The following is a 17,096-nucleotide window of genomic DNA, read 5'->3' as shown; positions in this document are numbered from 1 at the left end:
TCTTTTGTTATTTTCAATTATAAGGAAGTAAAAAGAAGTAACTCCATATCTTTTAAGATCTCTCATAGTTTTTGCGGGGTTATTTGGATTCTCGTGGATCTAAAAAGTGAAAAAATAAAGCCGAATTTCAAAATTCCCAGATAATTGAAGTACGGAATGCTACACTTGGGGACCATCATGGATTATCACTAGTAAACGAATTCTAGTCGTCTATACAAAGAGAGGCGAAAAATACCGAAGGAACATTCTATCTCATAAGTCGAAAAAAGGAAATGACCATTTGGGTCTTGACATAATTTTGAAAGACTGAATAATTATTCACAAAGCCATTTTCATCGATTCACACTGTTCCTACATCTTTTTTTTTTATTTCGAATTATATTAATATTGTGTCAAGGATCAAATTATGAAATCATTTTTTTCACCGGAACTACTATGACCCGACTTTAAAAGTTTCATGGCGCTGTGGCACTCAATTTTTTTCACTTAAAACATACCATGTTATTTTACACCTAAGCGTGTGTCGCCCTACACTATTGTCATTCACAGTTGTTTTCGCTGTTACGAGAATGAATTAAGAAATTGAAAGTTGTAAACGATGCTGAGAATTATTGCAAATATCGGCAGATTCCATTACGCTGTAATCGCTATGTGTGCCGATTGATAGATGAATAGATTTGTGCGAGACATCATTTAGTCCAGAAAAACACATTGACGATAATTATATAACATTTGTATCATATAATTGAATAAATACATCATGATTATTAATTCATTTTTCGATAGAAATTGCACTTTATATCATTTTTATGTATATATCATTATATACACTATAAGCTCAATGTCAGGAAAATATAAACTTGTGTATGAGGCTGAGAAATTGGAGAAGGGCGAGGTTCTACCGAGCCCTTCCCAAGTATTGCTCCCAGTACAAAACAGTTAATATTTTTATGACATTTACCTAATATTGTTTTTAGACTGCGACTTAAATTAACACATTGATAGCTTTTTAAATCGTAACACAAATGTCAAGCTTATTTTCATCCCTTAATGAACCCCTGATTATGGAGAAAGTGTTCCATGATGAAATTGACTCTGTGAGTGTTCAATCTTCGTAGAAATTTAATTTAGGATAATAAAAGGTTTACTCGATGATTTTTGTAATTTTTCTGTTGCTGGATGACGATGCACTGCAGACAAAGTCATAAAATGTTATTTGATTTCAATTTTGCAACATAAGTAGAAAAATCTTAATTTGTTACCGATGCAAAGAAAATTTCTGAAGTAATTTATATTAACTATTTTTTTTTTAGCACATTTAGATTTTAGGTATTACTTATAGATAAATCAAACAATTACACTTAGTATGAACCTTTGAAATAGAAAAAAAATCAACCATGCATATTTATGTTACTAGTATAACTTGCAAATACGTAATATGTTTGAAAACTCGCAGGGTATCCATGAGATAAATATGTTTGATCAATTTAGTTGTTGTTTAGTTATGGGAAGTTGCTGAGCGCTATGAATGTCTGATCTCGTGTCGTTTTTGCTTAAAAGAAGAAGGTTAGTATGTAATTTGGTAAACAATTTTTTCTATGTATTTTTTGGTTTCTTTTATTACCCGAACAACCCATATTTTATGAACAAAAATACACAATTGTATTTATAATCCGTCTACAATACATAAAGATGATTATTTTGGTTATTTTGCACATGTTGTATTATGTTCGCATGTAAACACTCAACATCACATGTCAAGGTAACCATGAGTGTGTTAACAATAAACAAGGAGTGAGTAATAATCAAATTCCCTCTGTCTGTTAAGCTGTAGCCTACAATGACAAACTAAAGGTAAGTTGTTGTCAAATTATTATGAAATATATGAAAGACGAATTATGTTTGTTTAATAACAACTGTTTAGAATAAATACTGCGGTTTTATAGTATAAAATGCTTAATTAAAGACCTCCTTGGATATATCAAAATATTCTTTATTTGAAATATTGTTACTCCCCCCCCCCCCCCCGGACTGTTGCGGCTTATATGTGATGCTTATTAGAAGTTTCCCTATTTCATATCGTAACGAACTGAAAGGCTTCATTGCACTTAAATAAATATATACACTTTCCATTGGCATATGTTTACTTTTTGGAATTTTGGGTTACCAATGCAATTCAAATTTGTTCTTGTTTGACTTTACATTTTTTTATTAGAGCGTCACTGAGGGGTCTTATGTGGACGAAGCACGCGTCTGGCGTATCAAATTATAATCCTGGTACCTTTGATTAACGAATCATATTTCCAACATTTAAAAAGCTTATTCATTAGCAACATCATATTGATTTCCCAAAGATAGGGTTCGTATTATCATCAATAATGTTAGATGTACACGATTAAACACCCATGCAAGTGTCGCAAAACAACATTTACCATACGGTAAGCAGTGTTTTTTTAAATCTGAAATGGGGTATACTTTTTTAAAGAACCCTGGCTTTAACAGGTGATAACAAATATGTTGTGGAGAGGACTTTGAAGACCCATCACAATAGCGTTGGCAGTAAATCACTTTGTGGTATTTAGGTATGCAATACAGCGAATAAAACCAAGATGTTCATCTGTGGTTAGAATTGCAAAAGAACATTGAACATACCTTTGTTTATCAAAAGTGTCATCCTGTGTCAGTATGGTATTGAGATAAATTGAGTTTCCTAGTGAAATGTCAATACCTTATTCATTTATCAAACAATTTATGTAATGTGATCTACACAGATGAACAATGTTGTTTGGGCAATTATCTGCATAAAACATCTGACTTCTGCTTTTAATACAAATTTTCGTTAATAAGCCTATGACAGTATCAGGATTGACTATCAAATACCAGTCTTTCGTTGACTAAATTAACATAAAATAAATATACCTAAATGCATCTCGTACTTTTTCTTATTGCATTTACTGTATTTGTATTTTGTTATATGCTTGAATTGAGGTCAAACGTTTAAAAACTGATAAGAATGATTTTATCAATCTTGTAAGCTGATTAATTCACAATTGTGCAAGTATTATATAAAATATCTATGTAACTATGGACGATATCTGACAAGAGTACCGAATCATTCGTAGCAATATAAATGTTTTTTACGTAATTTTTTTATCATGAGATAGATTTTTGAAAGATAAATGAGGTCTCTATAAAGCAGAGAAAATTGTGAGTACTAATTCAGTCAATTTGATATGAAAAAGTAACGTCTATATAGTAGTGCGGCCGATTGGTGCAGATATAGAGCAGAATTGCTCACTTGATGAGGAAAGCATGAAACTTTGCATAGTAGTTCTTGGTTATATACCCTTTGATTTCAGCTATGGACCCATTCTGAAAAATCCAATATGGCTGCCATTTTCAAGATGGCGAAAAACGGTATAAAATTCAAGATTGTCCTAAAGGTATTCTATATAATTTCTGAAATTAAAGTACTGCATGATTCTTTAAAAATGGACTTCATGTTCTTGAATTTGTTATCAATTTATTCTAAAGTATACAACAAATAATTATAGCTACATATACAAAAACAAATAGTGAAATTCAAAATGTTAATCAATATGTTACATGTTATTGTAATTGTTCTTTAAACGCTTTCAGTTTTAATGGTTGGACTGAAATGGGTTGAAACGAGTCGATTGACGTTCATATAGGTCGGTTAAATGTGGTGGAATACTAGGTAACTCATCTGAACTTTGAGGCAGTGCCGAGGGCACCTTGTCTCGTGTCTCTTCAATGCCACGTCTTACTTCACTTATCGCGTTTTCATCTGCCGTACCCACTACATCGTCAAATTATTCTATGTAATCAATAGGTGTACCTTTCTTCAGTCGGATTAGACGATTGTCATCATTTAAAATGGTTAAGGGGCAACTATTTCCTTTTCTAACTACGTGCGTAATCAATTTGCAACATTTCAGCATGGTCTTAAAATGCACTCCTGGTCAGCACTTTTATTAGTTTTAATGATAACAGTCATGTTTCAATTTGGCGGAACTGTGTTGGTTCGTTTTATGCAAACTAGCTGAGTTAAAATCTCGTTTCCACTATTAACAAATGGCACATTTAACACTTTATTGTTGATGGTACAAATGTAATTGTGGGAGTACTCAGGTTTATCACTGCGATCAGTCTGTCCAAAATAACTAGGCTAAGTATAACATCGTCTGTTAATGGCTCTTTGCACACATCCCATTGTATTTTTACTCTATCAATGTCGAGAGTCGTTCCTTATAATCTTCCCAATAACAAGCTGTTAACCCAAACCACGTAGCGTTACGTTCTCCAAATCTCCATTTTCTGCCGGAATTAATTTCTCATTTACTAATGTTATCATTGCAGCAGTGTCCACAATCATGCTCAAATTCTGGTTATGTATAGTACCTTGTAGTTACTTAGCTCTTTCAAATGGTTCAAATGATGACAATATTGGACGAGGCAGTGGGCATATGTTTGAGTTTGTGATAAGGTGATGTTTCATGGCCAATAGACTTTGGAATCTGAGTTGTCCTACTGACCCGACCCTTTGCTCCATTGTTGAGGTTAAACTTTGATTTGCTCGGTATCCTGGTGAAGGTGACCGTTGTCTGAAATATTCGGGATTTCTGAAGTTTGTCCGTGGAGATGCTAACCGTTGTCTTTAGAGACTATATGATCTCTAGCTTAGTGGGGATGTTGCTGATCGATAGGCATTAAGCTTGGGTGTACTTCTATCTGCCGTTTTACCGCGATTGTATTGCTTAAGAGATCCTCCACGTTTATATTGATCAGGTGATCTTCCATTGAACTGGTGATCTTCCATGATTTTTTGATCAGAAGAACCGAGATTATATTGATCGACCAATCCGAAGTTATGCTGATTAGTTGAAAGCATAACATCACCTAGTTTTGTGACAATTTGTGTGAGGTTATGCAACTCATAATCTAAAGGACTGCTCATATTTTCTTTATCGGTCGGTGATACTGCGCCATTAGCAAAATAGACTTGTCGATGGTCATAATTGGCACTTTTTTATCCATATATCGCCATCTGGTTTGCTTTTGAGGTTTTCAATTGTTTTAACGCCTTGTTGAATGTTTCTGGATTCCTCTCTATTACATGCCTTGAAGAATCTTTGTCTTTACATCCTCGACGGAATGGTTTGGTTCCAATCTGGTTTTCAGATCGTCTTTCTTGCTGAAGCGCTGCTCCAATCGAATGCTTTTTTAAGGCCTTGGAGTCATCATCTGTGTTTACCATGCGAGCGTACTCAAAGCCAACATCGGCCTGGCAATTTGGGGCCTACACACATTTTTCCCTGATTTCCCATTGTCATCTACCGGCTGTTCGTTCAAATTGGTAAATGAACGCCTCCCAAGTGATGGACCCTCTTCAATTGAGTTTTTGCATTTTTGGCAGCTGTAGGCTTCGGCTCCGGTCCCTTGCACAAAGATTTTCTTGCCATCGAATATATTCTCTCTCCAATGAAGAGTCTGAAGAAGAGGTGTTGTCACACTTTTTTCTTTCCTCTGCCCTTTCCTGGATCGGTCAATGGAGTCAACTTGCTGTTATGGGAAGCATAGAAGAGCTCCAGAAGCGGACGAGGTTGTCATAATTGGAGTGATAAATGTGGGATTTGCCATTGACTCGACGGGGATGATACCGTAAGTAGGCACTGCATTCAGCATTGGAGAAACGTGATAGAATCCACTTGCTGCCAACTGTTCAAATGCACTTTTAAATAGAACTGTGTCTACTTCCTCAGTTGTTGTCAGCTTGTCCATTCGTCTCACCACAACATTGAATATCTTATTGGTCTGACCATCAATTTCGCCAAGCAATTATTACTAGCCTTGTGGTATATCCTGTCTTGAGACTGCTGAAGTTGCTGAATTATTGCTTTCATCTGTTTGATATCAATACTCATTGCCTCTTTCTGTTCAGCTTGAAACGTAATGAGACCAACACATATTTTATATATTCGCGCTTCGCTCTGTTTTATATTGCGGTAAATCTCAGCTGTTCTTTGAGCATTTGATTTTTTATCTGTTAAATATTCTTGGTACATTTGTTTAATAGTCATTTCTGAGCTGTCCTCTGTCAAAGCGTCTTCAGCTGTGGGTTTCTCCATATCCCCAAGTGATTCAGTTTCTGCCATTTCAATGTTCTTGTCCTTCTTGTCCTCAATTCCTGCCATTTCACTGATATGTGTTTAACTGATTCTCAATTCACAGTTTAATGTCTTAAATATTGCGACCCAAGAGATAAGATAGGCACTGAATAATATCTTAAGGCAGATAAATCCCAAATCACAGCTTTTATGTGTGACCCAAGACAACAAATAGTGTAGCTTTTAATGAAAGCTACTACTTTGTGTATGAAATGACAAGCAAGGCAAAATCAGAAAGGACAGAACTGGGACTGATACCAAATGACACTATACATCAATAAAATGCTTATATTCAATTCTCAATAATGAATACTTGCTTATTTTTCAAGACGGCCATTTTGAAAATAGCCGCCAAAACAAAATCTTGCTAAGTACACCAAGTCATTCAAATATGTTGATTTTTGTGCACCCAGCATCAAATCCACTGTGGTTTGTGCAATACTGGAAAATATTTTAGAACGTACGGCAGCCATCTTGAAATAAGCCGCCATATTGAATTTTGAGGGTGGGTCCATAGCTAATATTGCTCAGTACACAAAAATGTACCATCATGCAAAAATTGGTGCTTTCCTCATTATTTGAGCAATTTTTTCCCCGATCGGCCGAACTATAGTCGCCGTCAAGTAAAGTTGACAAAATGTGTTTTGTCAAAAAAAGTTTAACTACCAACAGAATTCATTCGAGATGACATATTTCAAGTAGAGAAGCAAAAATCTTTCCAGAAAAAATGTACTGTCCTACGTTTTGTTAAAAATTGCACTGTAGAATTCTGACCGTCACATTCTCCAAGATTATTTACAATTGTTAATCTGGCATCATGGTTTTTATGAGTATCCTTTATAAACCTAATATTGGTACTCTTCGGTAATATTCATGTCGTTGATGCGATACAGTTTTCCGCCTTTTTTGCATATAAACAATATAAAAGAACATGGATCTGAAAGAGCCGAAAAATAGAATGAACGTGAAACACGTGAAAGACGGCAACACTTCCGGTAATTACAATGTCTGATACCACCATTGAAAATAATCTTTGATTATGTGAAGGTCAGGATTAATCAGTGCAAACACAACAAAAGCTAGGAATGTAGTGTTTTTATTTAAAGACTGTTGATTCTGCTTATTAAAAAACGTCAATTCGAGTGAACGCAGCTGTTAATTTAAATACTTTGACAAAGAATACGGTGCCAATTATACTTGACAACGACTACACTTGTCTGCACGGGATTTGGGCATTTGAGATTTATATATTACCATTCATGATCGTTTTACTCAATTTCATCTTTTGAAACTTCAATGATCGAAAAAAAAAATGTTCCGGAACAGAGTCATGTTTCCAAAGAACATCTTATTACAACCTGTTTGTATCACTAAGACCGTTAAATAAATCTCAGTGACAGTTATATTAGATGCTGTTTTAGTCCCGTATCAGGTATGGTTTATTTGCAGGTGCTTAACTTAATTTTTATTCGCATTATTAACTACCATTAAAAAAAATGATAAACACTTTTTCAATCCAAATGAACATAATAACGATCCGTTGATAATAATCATACATTAACTTTATTTGGCTTTTTATAACTTTTTGGATTCGAGCGTCACTGATGAGTTTTTTATAGACGAAACGCGCGTCTGGCGTATATTAAAGATTTAGTCCTGGTATCTATGATGAGTTTATTTACATTTATAGTCTACTTAAAGAGCTTCAAAGATGGCAATATCCTGCATCTGTTGTACAACATGGCGATGAATATGAAGATGTGTTTGATAAAGTTTATACTAGTAAGTGGTTCAACTACAAATGTAAAAAAGACGAGGAAGATACCAGAGCGACACCCATACTCATAAGTCGAAAATAAACTGATAACGAACAAGCAACAAAAATAGACGGAAAGACAAATAGACAACCATAGTACACAAACACAACATAGAAAACCCGAGTGAGCAACACGTTCCAATTCAAACCTGAGATGATATCAGGTGTTTCGGAAGGTTATGCAGATCTTGCTCCACATAATTAATAGCTATTTCTTATTCGATTTTAGTATTATTTGCAGCAACAGTAGAAAAAAGCTTATTTATTTGACGAATAACCAATAAATTTGAGTGTAAAAGGATTCGTATATTTCAAAATAGATTTTTTAATTTCCGAGATACATTTTATGGTTATATCCTTGTAAAACCTATATTTACTTTTTAGTTTCTACAGATCACAAAAAAGATAAACTCGTATGATCTTGTGTGTCCGTCTACTTCACAATGGAATTTGAGAGCAAGTGCTATATGCCTAGAAAAGAATAGTTACGCATGCCTGTTGAATAGAACACACGAAAAATACAACGAGAACTGTCAAGGACCAGATGATGTCGAGAGCGGTAAAGGTTATATGATAGTTGAAATTAAATGTATATGCTTTTCAAAGATGATAATGACATTTGTCGTTAACCGATGTAGAGAAAATATCAGTGATAAAAAGAAAATGCTCGAAACAAAAACAAAGTATTACAATACATATCGTAGAAAACTTGGGGTTGTGCATCGCGAAACCATCATTATTTCATGTCATATACGTTTACGCAAGTCCTGTCCAATTAGTTTCGTCCGTCAGTTCTGCTATTGTTGATAAGTCGCACTAGAATTGTTTTAATTGAGAAAAAGAGAAAGCGAGATCTTGGCCACGAAAGTTTGAACATAACCAATGTCATATGTGACATCGATATTCCATAATCATGACCAGGCCAGTAAACAAAGAAGGGAAGTCTTCAATTTGTTCATCCTTGATTCAATAGTTTATTTGTATGCATCAAACATCTATCAGGAAAATCATTACAGGATGCGCGAATTATTGAGTAATATATAATCCGGGAGAAATATGCTTTATGTGTATACCCTGATTTAATAACGCTCCATAAAATTAAGAGAATTTCTCAGCTCGACAACTAAAATAATCAGGAGGTCTCAAAGTACACCAATGTTTGCTTTATGGACATTGTTACTTGACATACAGGTACATATATTCATGTTAAATTGTTACAATTGCTCACCCATAAAAGACATTAACAGATACGCTTAATTTATTGTTATATTGGGTATGTGAATTCTACAGGATTGTTTGAGTTAGTCCGAATAGCGGCCCAATAATGTTTTATCGAAAAGTACCATTTGAAAAGGTGTTGGCTTTGTGAATAATTAATGGCTTATACCACTGTTGTGCTTGTTTTAATACATTGTATCGTTAAGAAATATATATGTGCTTTACTCATTTTACTTTTATTGATTTTTATTGCACATTTTTTTATTAAAGACATGTCTAGATTAAAAACGAAATTTTGAAGAAAAAAAAGTATAGAAAATAGTTTAAGGTTAATACATTTTTCTTTAATTTGTCAAGGCAACTCTTTGTTTTTACCTAACTACTTTCTAACTGAATCAGTTTTAATTTATATCTAAAAATTGAAAGCCTCTAACATTGATAACTTTGGTTTTAAATCCCAATTCAGAGTAAATTTGTTGTTTTTATTTGAGTTGTTTCCCGAAGGCTTCTAGAATATCTCTCTCTCTCTCTCTCGTTAAATGCACAATATATTTCATATAATGAAACGATATATATTTAGCGATACATATTCAACATTCATTTCCGATACTGTATAGAATTTGAAATATAAATATCAATTGTAGGTCGAAAACTTGTTTTTCAATCACTGGGTTTCATATCTGAAAAATGTACATTTGAAAGATATCAACCAATAGCCTTTTCATCGTTTGGAAATAGTGACTGTGTTTTTCGAAAGTCAACATGTAGCGAAGAAGGACAAGTTGTTTGCAGTGATAATTCACTAGATGTAGATGTTAGTTGCAGATGTGATCATACCAAAGGTTATAAATTTGTTTCAAAGACAAGGAATCCATGTTATTGCATTCCATCAAACGAAGATTGCTCATGTTTTAGGTCAGACAATATCACTGAAGTAGGTAAGAAGCTAAATTGTATGTATGCATTTTTTTAATAAGCCATTTTTTGGACATTTTATTGCCTACGTATTATGGGGTTCGTGTTGTCCAATCTTTAATCGGCTATTTTTAGAATGTCTGATAAAAAACGGTGTAAATATGAAGTCATAAACATTTGCGTGACACTTATTATCTTTAATCGTTTGTTTAGGTAAAGATTTGCTTCTACTGGGAAGTATTCATGAGTCAATATTTGCACAGAGATCTATAAAATGACGGAATGTCTTTTCGACGTAATGTCAAGCATGATATATGGGTAAATTTCATGTCTCACAGTTATCTCAATATAAACGATAACAAAGTTATGATAGATATCAGGTTGTTCCGCTCACGAATTAACCAGTCTCTAATTCAATCCTACCCCATGTCGCATCAACCCAATTCGTTTGGCTTAAAGTTCATCCGGCACCATAGTAAAATATTGAATAGTCACTTCAATTGGTGAAGAATATAAGGTTGTTTTGTGTGTTAAATTAAATCTTTCAAATTCAGTCATTAAGGATTACAAAAACGTATGTATAAGAATAAGTGGAAAATTTTCTCCTTTTTCGATATCTTTGAGGTGTTGAATAATTATGTTATATACTAGTTTAAAGACTTTATCAATACATCTCGAAACAAATTTTGAATAGAAAATGAAATAAATATTACTTTCTTAGAAAATGCAAATACTTTACTCCAAATTCAAAATGTATAAAGTTTGTGTGGGAAAAAAATAGTGAAACGTTTGAAATCTTTGCAAATTTGTAATGACTGAAGTTGATGGATTTTTAAGACGTTATAGTATATTTTTGGATGCTCAAGAAACTATATGAATCAATTAATACAAGTATGCGTAAAACTCTTTGTTATCGTTTTTTATCGCATTAAAATGTCCGCCACGATATTTCTAAAATTGGTGAAAATGGCATTATACACTGACAATAAAAACTAGTTATCAATCAATATATGCAAATTTAATCCAGATTATTTTTGGCACTATTAACTACACAAATGGTATATAAATTGATTTTATTTCTTTGTTTTATTTTAGTAAATTCTAGCTGTGGCAACTCTCAGGATGTATGTATTGGTACAATAACCACAATGTAAGAGCATTTATTGAGAAAAGTACAAAATTTCTTTGAATAACACATGTATTCTAATTCAATATGCCTGCATATAGCTGTGATTGATATTTAAAAAAAAGAATTTTAAATCTCCAAAATGATACCATATATGAGCAAAAAACTAATAACTCAAATGACCTCCAAAACGATCAATGCTGAAAACCTTATTATTATAACGAATCCAAATACGATAGATACGCATGGTACATGACGAACTTGCATAAGGAAATATTAAATTTTCTACCATTTTTATCTTGGAAATTATCTTTAATTTCCTTATTTTTTTGTTCAAGTGTCACTGATAAGTTATTTGCAGACGAAAACAGCAACAAGCGTTCAAAATATTAAGTTTACGGGAAATTGAATTATCATTGAAATTGTCAAAATCATAAATTATCTCGGTTTTTTTAAATCGAAAAAAGGATAGTCTTCCCTATAATGCCCTATGAATAGATCACCTTAGTCGTATTCGACCAACTAAAAATCAGAATTCTTAGTCATCAATGATCTTCAACATGTTCAACCCTAAATCTTTATTTATCCTTCTCAACGTTTTGATTCGAGCGTCACTGATGAGTCTTTTGTAGACGAAACTTGCGTTTGAACTCAAATTTTAATCCTGGGGTGGTGTTCTCGAAAGTATCCTACGATTTGTCCTAAGTCGTAGATAAGACCAATTTTAGGATGGACTTAGGATTGTCTTAGGACACTCTTAAGTTGTGTCTCGAAGCTATCTCAGACGCATCTTATGTTAGGACGTCCTAAACATATCCTAAGTACGAAATTTAAAATAGTCAACGCATTTTTTGGCTAAAAAAATTATTAAAGACGAAAGCTATTAATACAATTGCTTACGAAATTTGTATACTAAGATGCATTATTAAATGCACGATGTTAAATGTAATTATAAAATGATATTAAAAAAGATTGTAATTTTTAGCTGCATACAATGTTTTTTGAAATGAGAATTTGAAAATTGTAGTGTCATCGTATCGTGAAACACGAGGTTCAAAGTTTAAAATCATACACAATTTCTTAATATACTATTAAATAATCTATCAGTGTATATAAAGTGCGAATCCACCTAGTTCATTTTCACTGTCATATGCGGGTATGTCTATTGTAGAATAAAGGATCATGGGAAAACTGTATTTGTTTACGTTTTGAAAATACCAAATTACTTGATTTGAAGGAAAGTTTTTACATATGTTCATTGTGATATGTCTTTATTATGTACAAACATAGCATTAAAGTTCAAATAAGTGTTATAAAAGCAACATAATATAGCATATCGATTTTTGAAAGCGATCCATTTTAACTATAGATGCGATGAATTATCACTGTTAGTGCAGTCATTTCTGATGTGGAATTTTCGAAGATGCGAGGAATTTTTATTGTAGAATTATGTGATAAATGCACTTGAAACAAATGAAAAAACTTAGTTGATGACTTTAGAATTTATGATAAATATATTTTCAAATTGAAATACAAACTCCTCATTCATTCTTTATCAAATATATAGTTTTTCAAACTTGTAACAAAAACGCTTCTCAAAATGTCATATTGTATTCTTCAAATTACGTTTTTCCTTGATTTAAAAAAAAAAATTAAAAGATATTTCTGTATTTGACATTGCGGAATTTAAGTGCAGTCTGTGTAAAATAGAGACGAGTACATTTGAGGACGTTATCTTCCACGCAATAAATACACTTGCGAACAGAGAAATATGCATCTTGAAACGCAATGGTGACAGAAAAGCTTATAAAATATTAACTTTCCCCAGTTGTACCCTCAACTGTTTCAATTTCCATATTCAGTTTTGGTAGAACAAATGTTCTTGACTCGATTGTTGCTTGCATGATTTTAACTGTATAAGGTGAAACGGTATGTGACATATATTATCCACAGTCATTAAAACATGAAATGTAAGGTGTGGGCGAACTTTTTTGTTTGCATTGGTACGTGAAGTAGAGCACCCTTGATACAAAAAAAATTATCCGTAATGAACAGCTCGATACCAGAGGAGGATTTAGGGGGACAGGGGGTTGCCCCTTTTTGGGAAAACATTTGGTTACTTTTATATGAAATCACTGGAGCGGGCCCACTCTTAGGTAGTCATTGGACCCCTACTTATAAAAATTTCTAGATCCGCGAGTGGATACTACCACCGAGGTCAAACAATGCACATTTGGGTAATTGTACACAACATGCATGCTACAATTCATGTTTGATGATCTTAGACCCTTTGGACCTCTATGTGGGCTGTTTCGGTAACTTGGTAAAAATCCCCAAACTGGATACAAGGTTAGATTCAGCATGTCAAAGAACCCCAAATATTCATAATGTCTTTTGTCTATAAAAATGCATGCATGGGATACATTTGTTATTGAAGGCATGACTGTAACAATAGGATGAATATAAAAAAAAAAATCTTATTCTCGGGTCTCATTGGGGGGTGGGGGTCTGATCCCTGATCCCGCTTACTGCTTTATCAGATTCCCGTATCCCGCTTATACTGTGCAGTTCTCATTTTTTAAAATTTTCCGTGTCCCGCTATACTTTATTTCTCGTTTTCACGACACAATCATTTGACTATCACGTGTCACGCTTACAAAAAAATCGGCAATTCCGCGTCACGCTTATACCCCAACGCGACCCACTATTCTACTCTTTTCTGACTCATATTAAGCCCATTTTAAATATGTTAAAAAAGTGTGTTTTTTATCCCTTTTATCCCGTTCGTTTCGGGTTGAGCCACAGATAGATAAGATGTCATATGTGACAATGAGACAACTCTCAAAACGAGTCACAATTTATAAAAGTATACCTTTATACGTCAAAATACGGTCCTCAACATGGAGTCTTGGCTCACACCGAACAGCAAGTTATAAAGGGCCCCAGTGTAAAACCTTTTAAACGGGAAAACCAACGATTCAATCTTTATCAAGATGTACGTAATTAGTGGTGAAGTGTCTTGGAAATGGATAAAAAAAAACAAGGATATGGAAATGGATAAAAAAAACAAGGATAAAGATCCCTATACGATTCATAAGAAATTTAAAAAATGGAATACATTTGAAATAAATGTTATTTCTATTGAATTTATTTAGAGTGTTTTAAAACCAAACTTTCCTCCGTAAGTTATTTTTTTTCAAATCCGTCTCTTACTTTATCTATTGTTTGAGCAAGTCGGCTAAATTAAGGCTTTACAGCTAATTTCCTAATGCATGTAAAGCAAAACTTTGGTTGACTTGATTGCTTAGTTTGTATAATTGTTTATACAAACTTTGTAAATAAGATTGACATCTTTAAACAATATGTATCGGCATAGTTTAACCTGTATTTATATAACTATTATATTTGAATTAAATTGGGTGTTATCATAATGATTGTGCAAAAAAAAACCCGAAGCAAGCACGCTAACTATAGTCTTGCTTTACATGCTTAAAAAAAATACGCCGTAATAGATAAGAAAATAAATATATCATACAGTGAAAATGCGCCGCATATACAATGCTAATGAATCGCTCTACAGTGAAAATGAAAGAATAGTATCATTATTCGACAGTAAACATGACTCGCATAAAGAAAGCACCATAGTGGAATTCAGTTCAATATGAAGAAACTGAATGACAAAACCTATTCTACGTTATACAACTTTAATAATTGTGTTGAAATGAATATTTTTTCTGCAATAACATCTTACCTGTTAGTTATTAAACACCTGCACGATCTGTTCGTGAAATGTCCTAAATATTCACCTATTTTGGTATATATTTCACAGCTATTGGGATTTAGGCGCGAAAAAAAAAAAAAACCCGTTCGCATCTCTTACTTTGTTTTATAGGTATTATGTGTTTCTTAACATATACTTTTTAACTAATTTTCTTCATTTTTTTCAAAAATAAAAAAAGTCGTCTGTTTATTTATCATTCTACATCAAAAATTTCTGGCATATACAGTGAAAATGATATTTTAGGATCCGCACTTTACATACACTGATCTATGGTGCGCTTAATTTCATGTCAATTTTTACGTAAACAAATTAGCACAAAGCATGCACAAAGTGAAAATGAAGATAGGATGATCTTATGACACCTAATTAGGTGTCCTAAAGTTAGGACGAACAATGCGATATATCCTAATTTAAGAGAGCTTCGGGAACATGACTTAGGACAAAGACTTGTCATAAGTTGGTCTTAGGACACGTCCTAATCCTATTTATATTATTAGTTCAGCTATCAAATTGTACTGTGGAGTGAATGACACAAATTAGTATCATTAGTTAAATCTTTTAAATTATATTTGTGTACAACAAAATGATATTAGAGCGATGTGTTATATGATTGCTCTATTCTTTAATTGTACAACTATTGCATTAACTTTAACGTCAATTAGATTAAAACATCTCAACACATGTGTAGATGGAATATTAAACATTTAATCTTTCACAGAATGATATATTGAAAAAGGGTACGGACAAATAAATTATTCTGTGTATTTAAATTCAAGGATATTTCCAAAAAACTTTGAAACTTATCGGAAACGAATGAAAATTAAGGCTCATAAACCATATTGAACAGGGTCTTTATAAAATCAATTCGGATAAAACTAAATGTATTTGTCTTTTTTTTAATTCAATGAAAGATTTAATTCGTTTTCTAATGGCAAGTATGCATTTGACAAACGACGACAAATTACAAATAAATATAAGTTAGATTTTTCTTTCGAGATATTCATATGTTTTTTTTAAATGTCTATACAGAAACACATGTGTTTGTCATCTTAATTTGAAAATGCAGAAATCAATATCACTGATTTAACTTCATACTATCAGAAAACTATAATTATTGTTTTTTCAATTATGTTTTTTTTTTAATTATCATTGCATTGATTAAATCATTGACAATGATTTACGTTTAAATATAAACAATGATTTCAGTGTGAAATAAATCTGATAATTTCCTTCATCTGAAGTCATTAATCAGTTGTTTTGTCATAATGTTGTCGATGACATTGTATCAAAACAATTAAAAATGTGTAGACAAATATATAGTTTCCTTCATGGTCTAATATTTCAATTAGGTGTATATAGTCAATATATAAAAAAATAAAAAGGATAACTATTTCACGAATCCAAATTATTAAATAATTTGAACTCGTCACGACAAAAAACTAAAAATCATCTAATGCGCTATCCTCATTCGTATTTTAATGCGTTGTCTGGGCTCTCGCCGGAAGGTTTTTTTTCTATATTGAAATTCTTGTACTAGATATTCTATGATTATTTGAAACACTCTCTTCATAATATTAACAGCTGTATCTGAAAAAAATTAAAATGATATATTGCAGGTCAACGTTGCAGTTGAAAAAAAATATACGTATATGACACATGTAACAAAAACAAATGAACAAATTGTTGCAATTGAGAAACAAAAAGAAACTTGGTTTGTTGATTCGTTGAATTTAGCAAGTATATAAATGGAAAAAACAAATCATTTAATGAGTTTAATGCAAAATATATCAAAAGCATAGGGATTTTTGACTCAAGAATTAAAACTTACAAATTATATGTTATCGTCTTAATTCTTTTAATATATAAGTATCACTAAATCCTCATAAAAAACAATATGAGGACTATTATCCAATTTTGAATACAAATATAAAAAATAAATTAAAGCCATTTCTATCATTGTTAATTTCTTTCACAAATTAATCCTGTAACACTAAAATGATGTATGAACAGAAAAACAATTAATATATTTATACGGCTCCTTCTATACTTAAT

The 17,096-nt window shown here is 32.4% G+C and overlaps 1 protein-coding gene across 1 annotated transcript in view; it reads left to right on the top strand.

The window, feature by feature from the left end:
- Positions 1–1,526: 1,526 nt before the first annotated feature.
- LOC143074071 (uncharacterized) overlaps positions 1,527–17,096 on the top strand; it is an 86,574-nt gene continuing 71,004 nt past the window's right edge. Inside the window, exons 1-5 of the mRNA XM_076249619.1 lie at positions 1,527–1,566; positions 7,879–7,970; positions 8,389–8,563; positions 9,867–10,160; positions 11,233–11,287. Of these exons, the coding sequence (XP_076105734.1) occupies positions 7,929–7,970; positions 8,389–8,563; positions 9,867–10,160; positions 11,233–11,287 (566 nt within the window). The 5' untranslated portion in view covers positions 1,527–1,566; positions 7,879–7,928. The remainder of the gene's footprint in view (positions 1,567–7,878; positions 7,971–8,388; positions 8,564–9,866; positions 10,161–11,232; positions 11,288–17,096) is intronic.

Source organism: Mytilus galloprovincialis, chromosome 5 (genome assembly GCF_965363235.1).
Source record: "Mytilus galloprovincialis chromosome 5, xbMytGall1.hap1.1, whole genome shotgun sequence".
NCBI lineage: Eukaryota > Metazoa > Mollusca > Bivalvia > Mytilida > Mytilidae > Mytilus > Mytilus galloprovincialis.
Note: the sequence above shows the minus strand (reverse complement) of the source record. Positions and strands in the feature narration are given on the sequence as shown.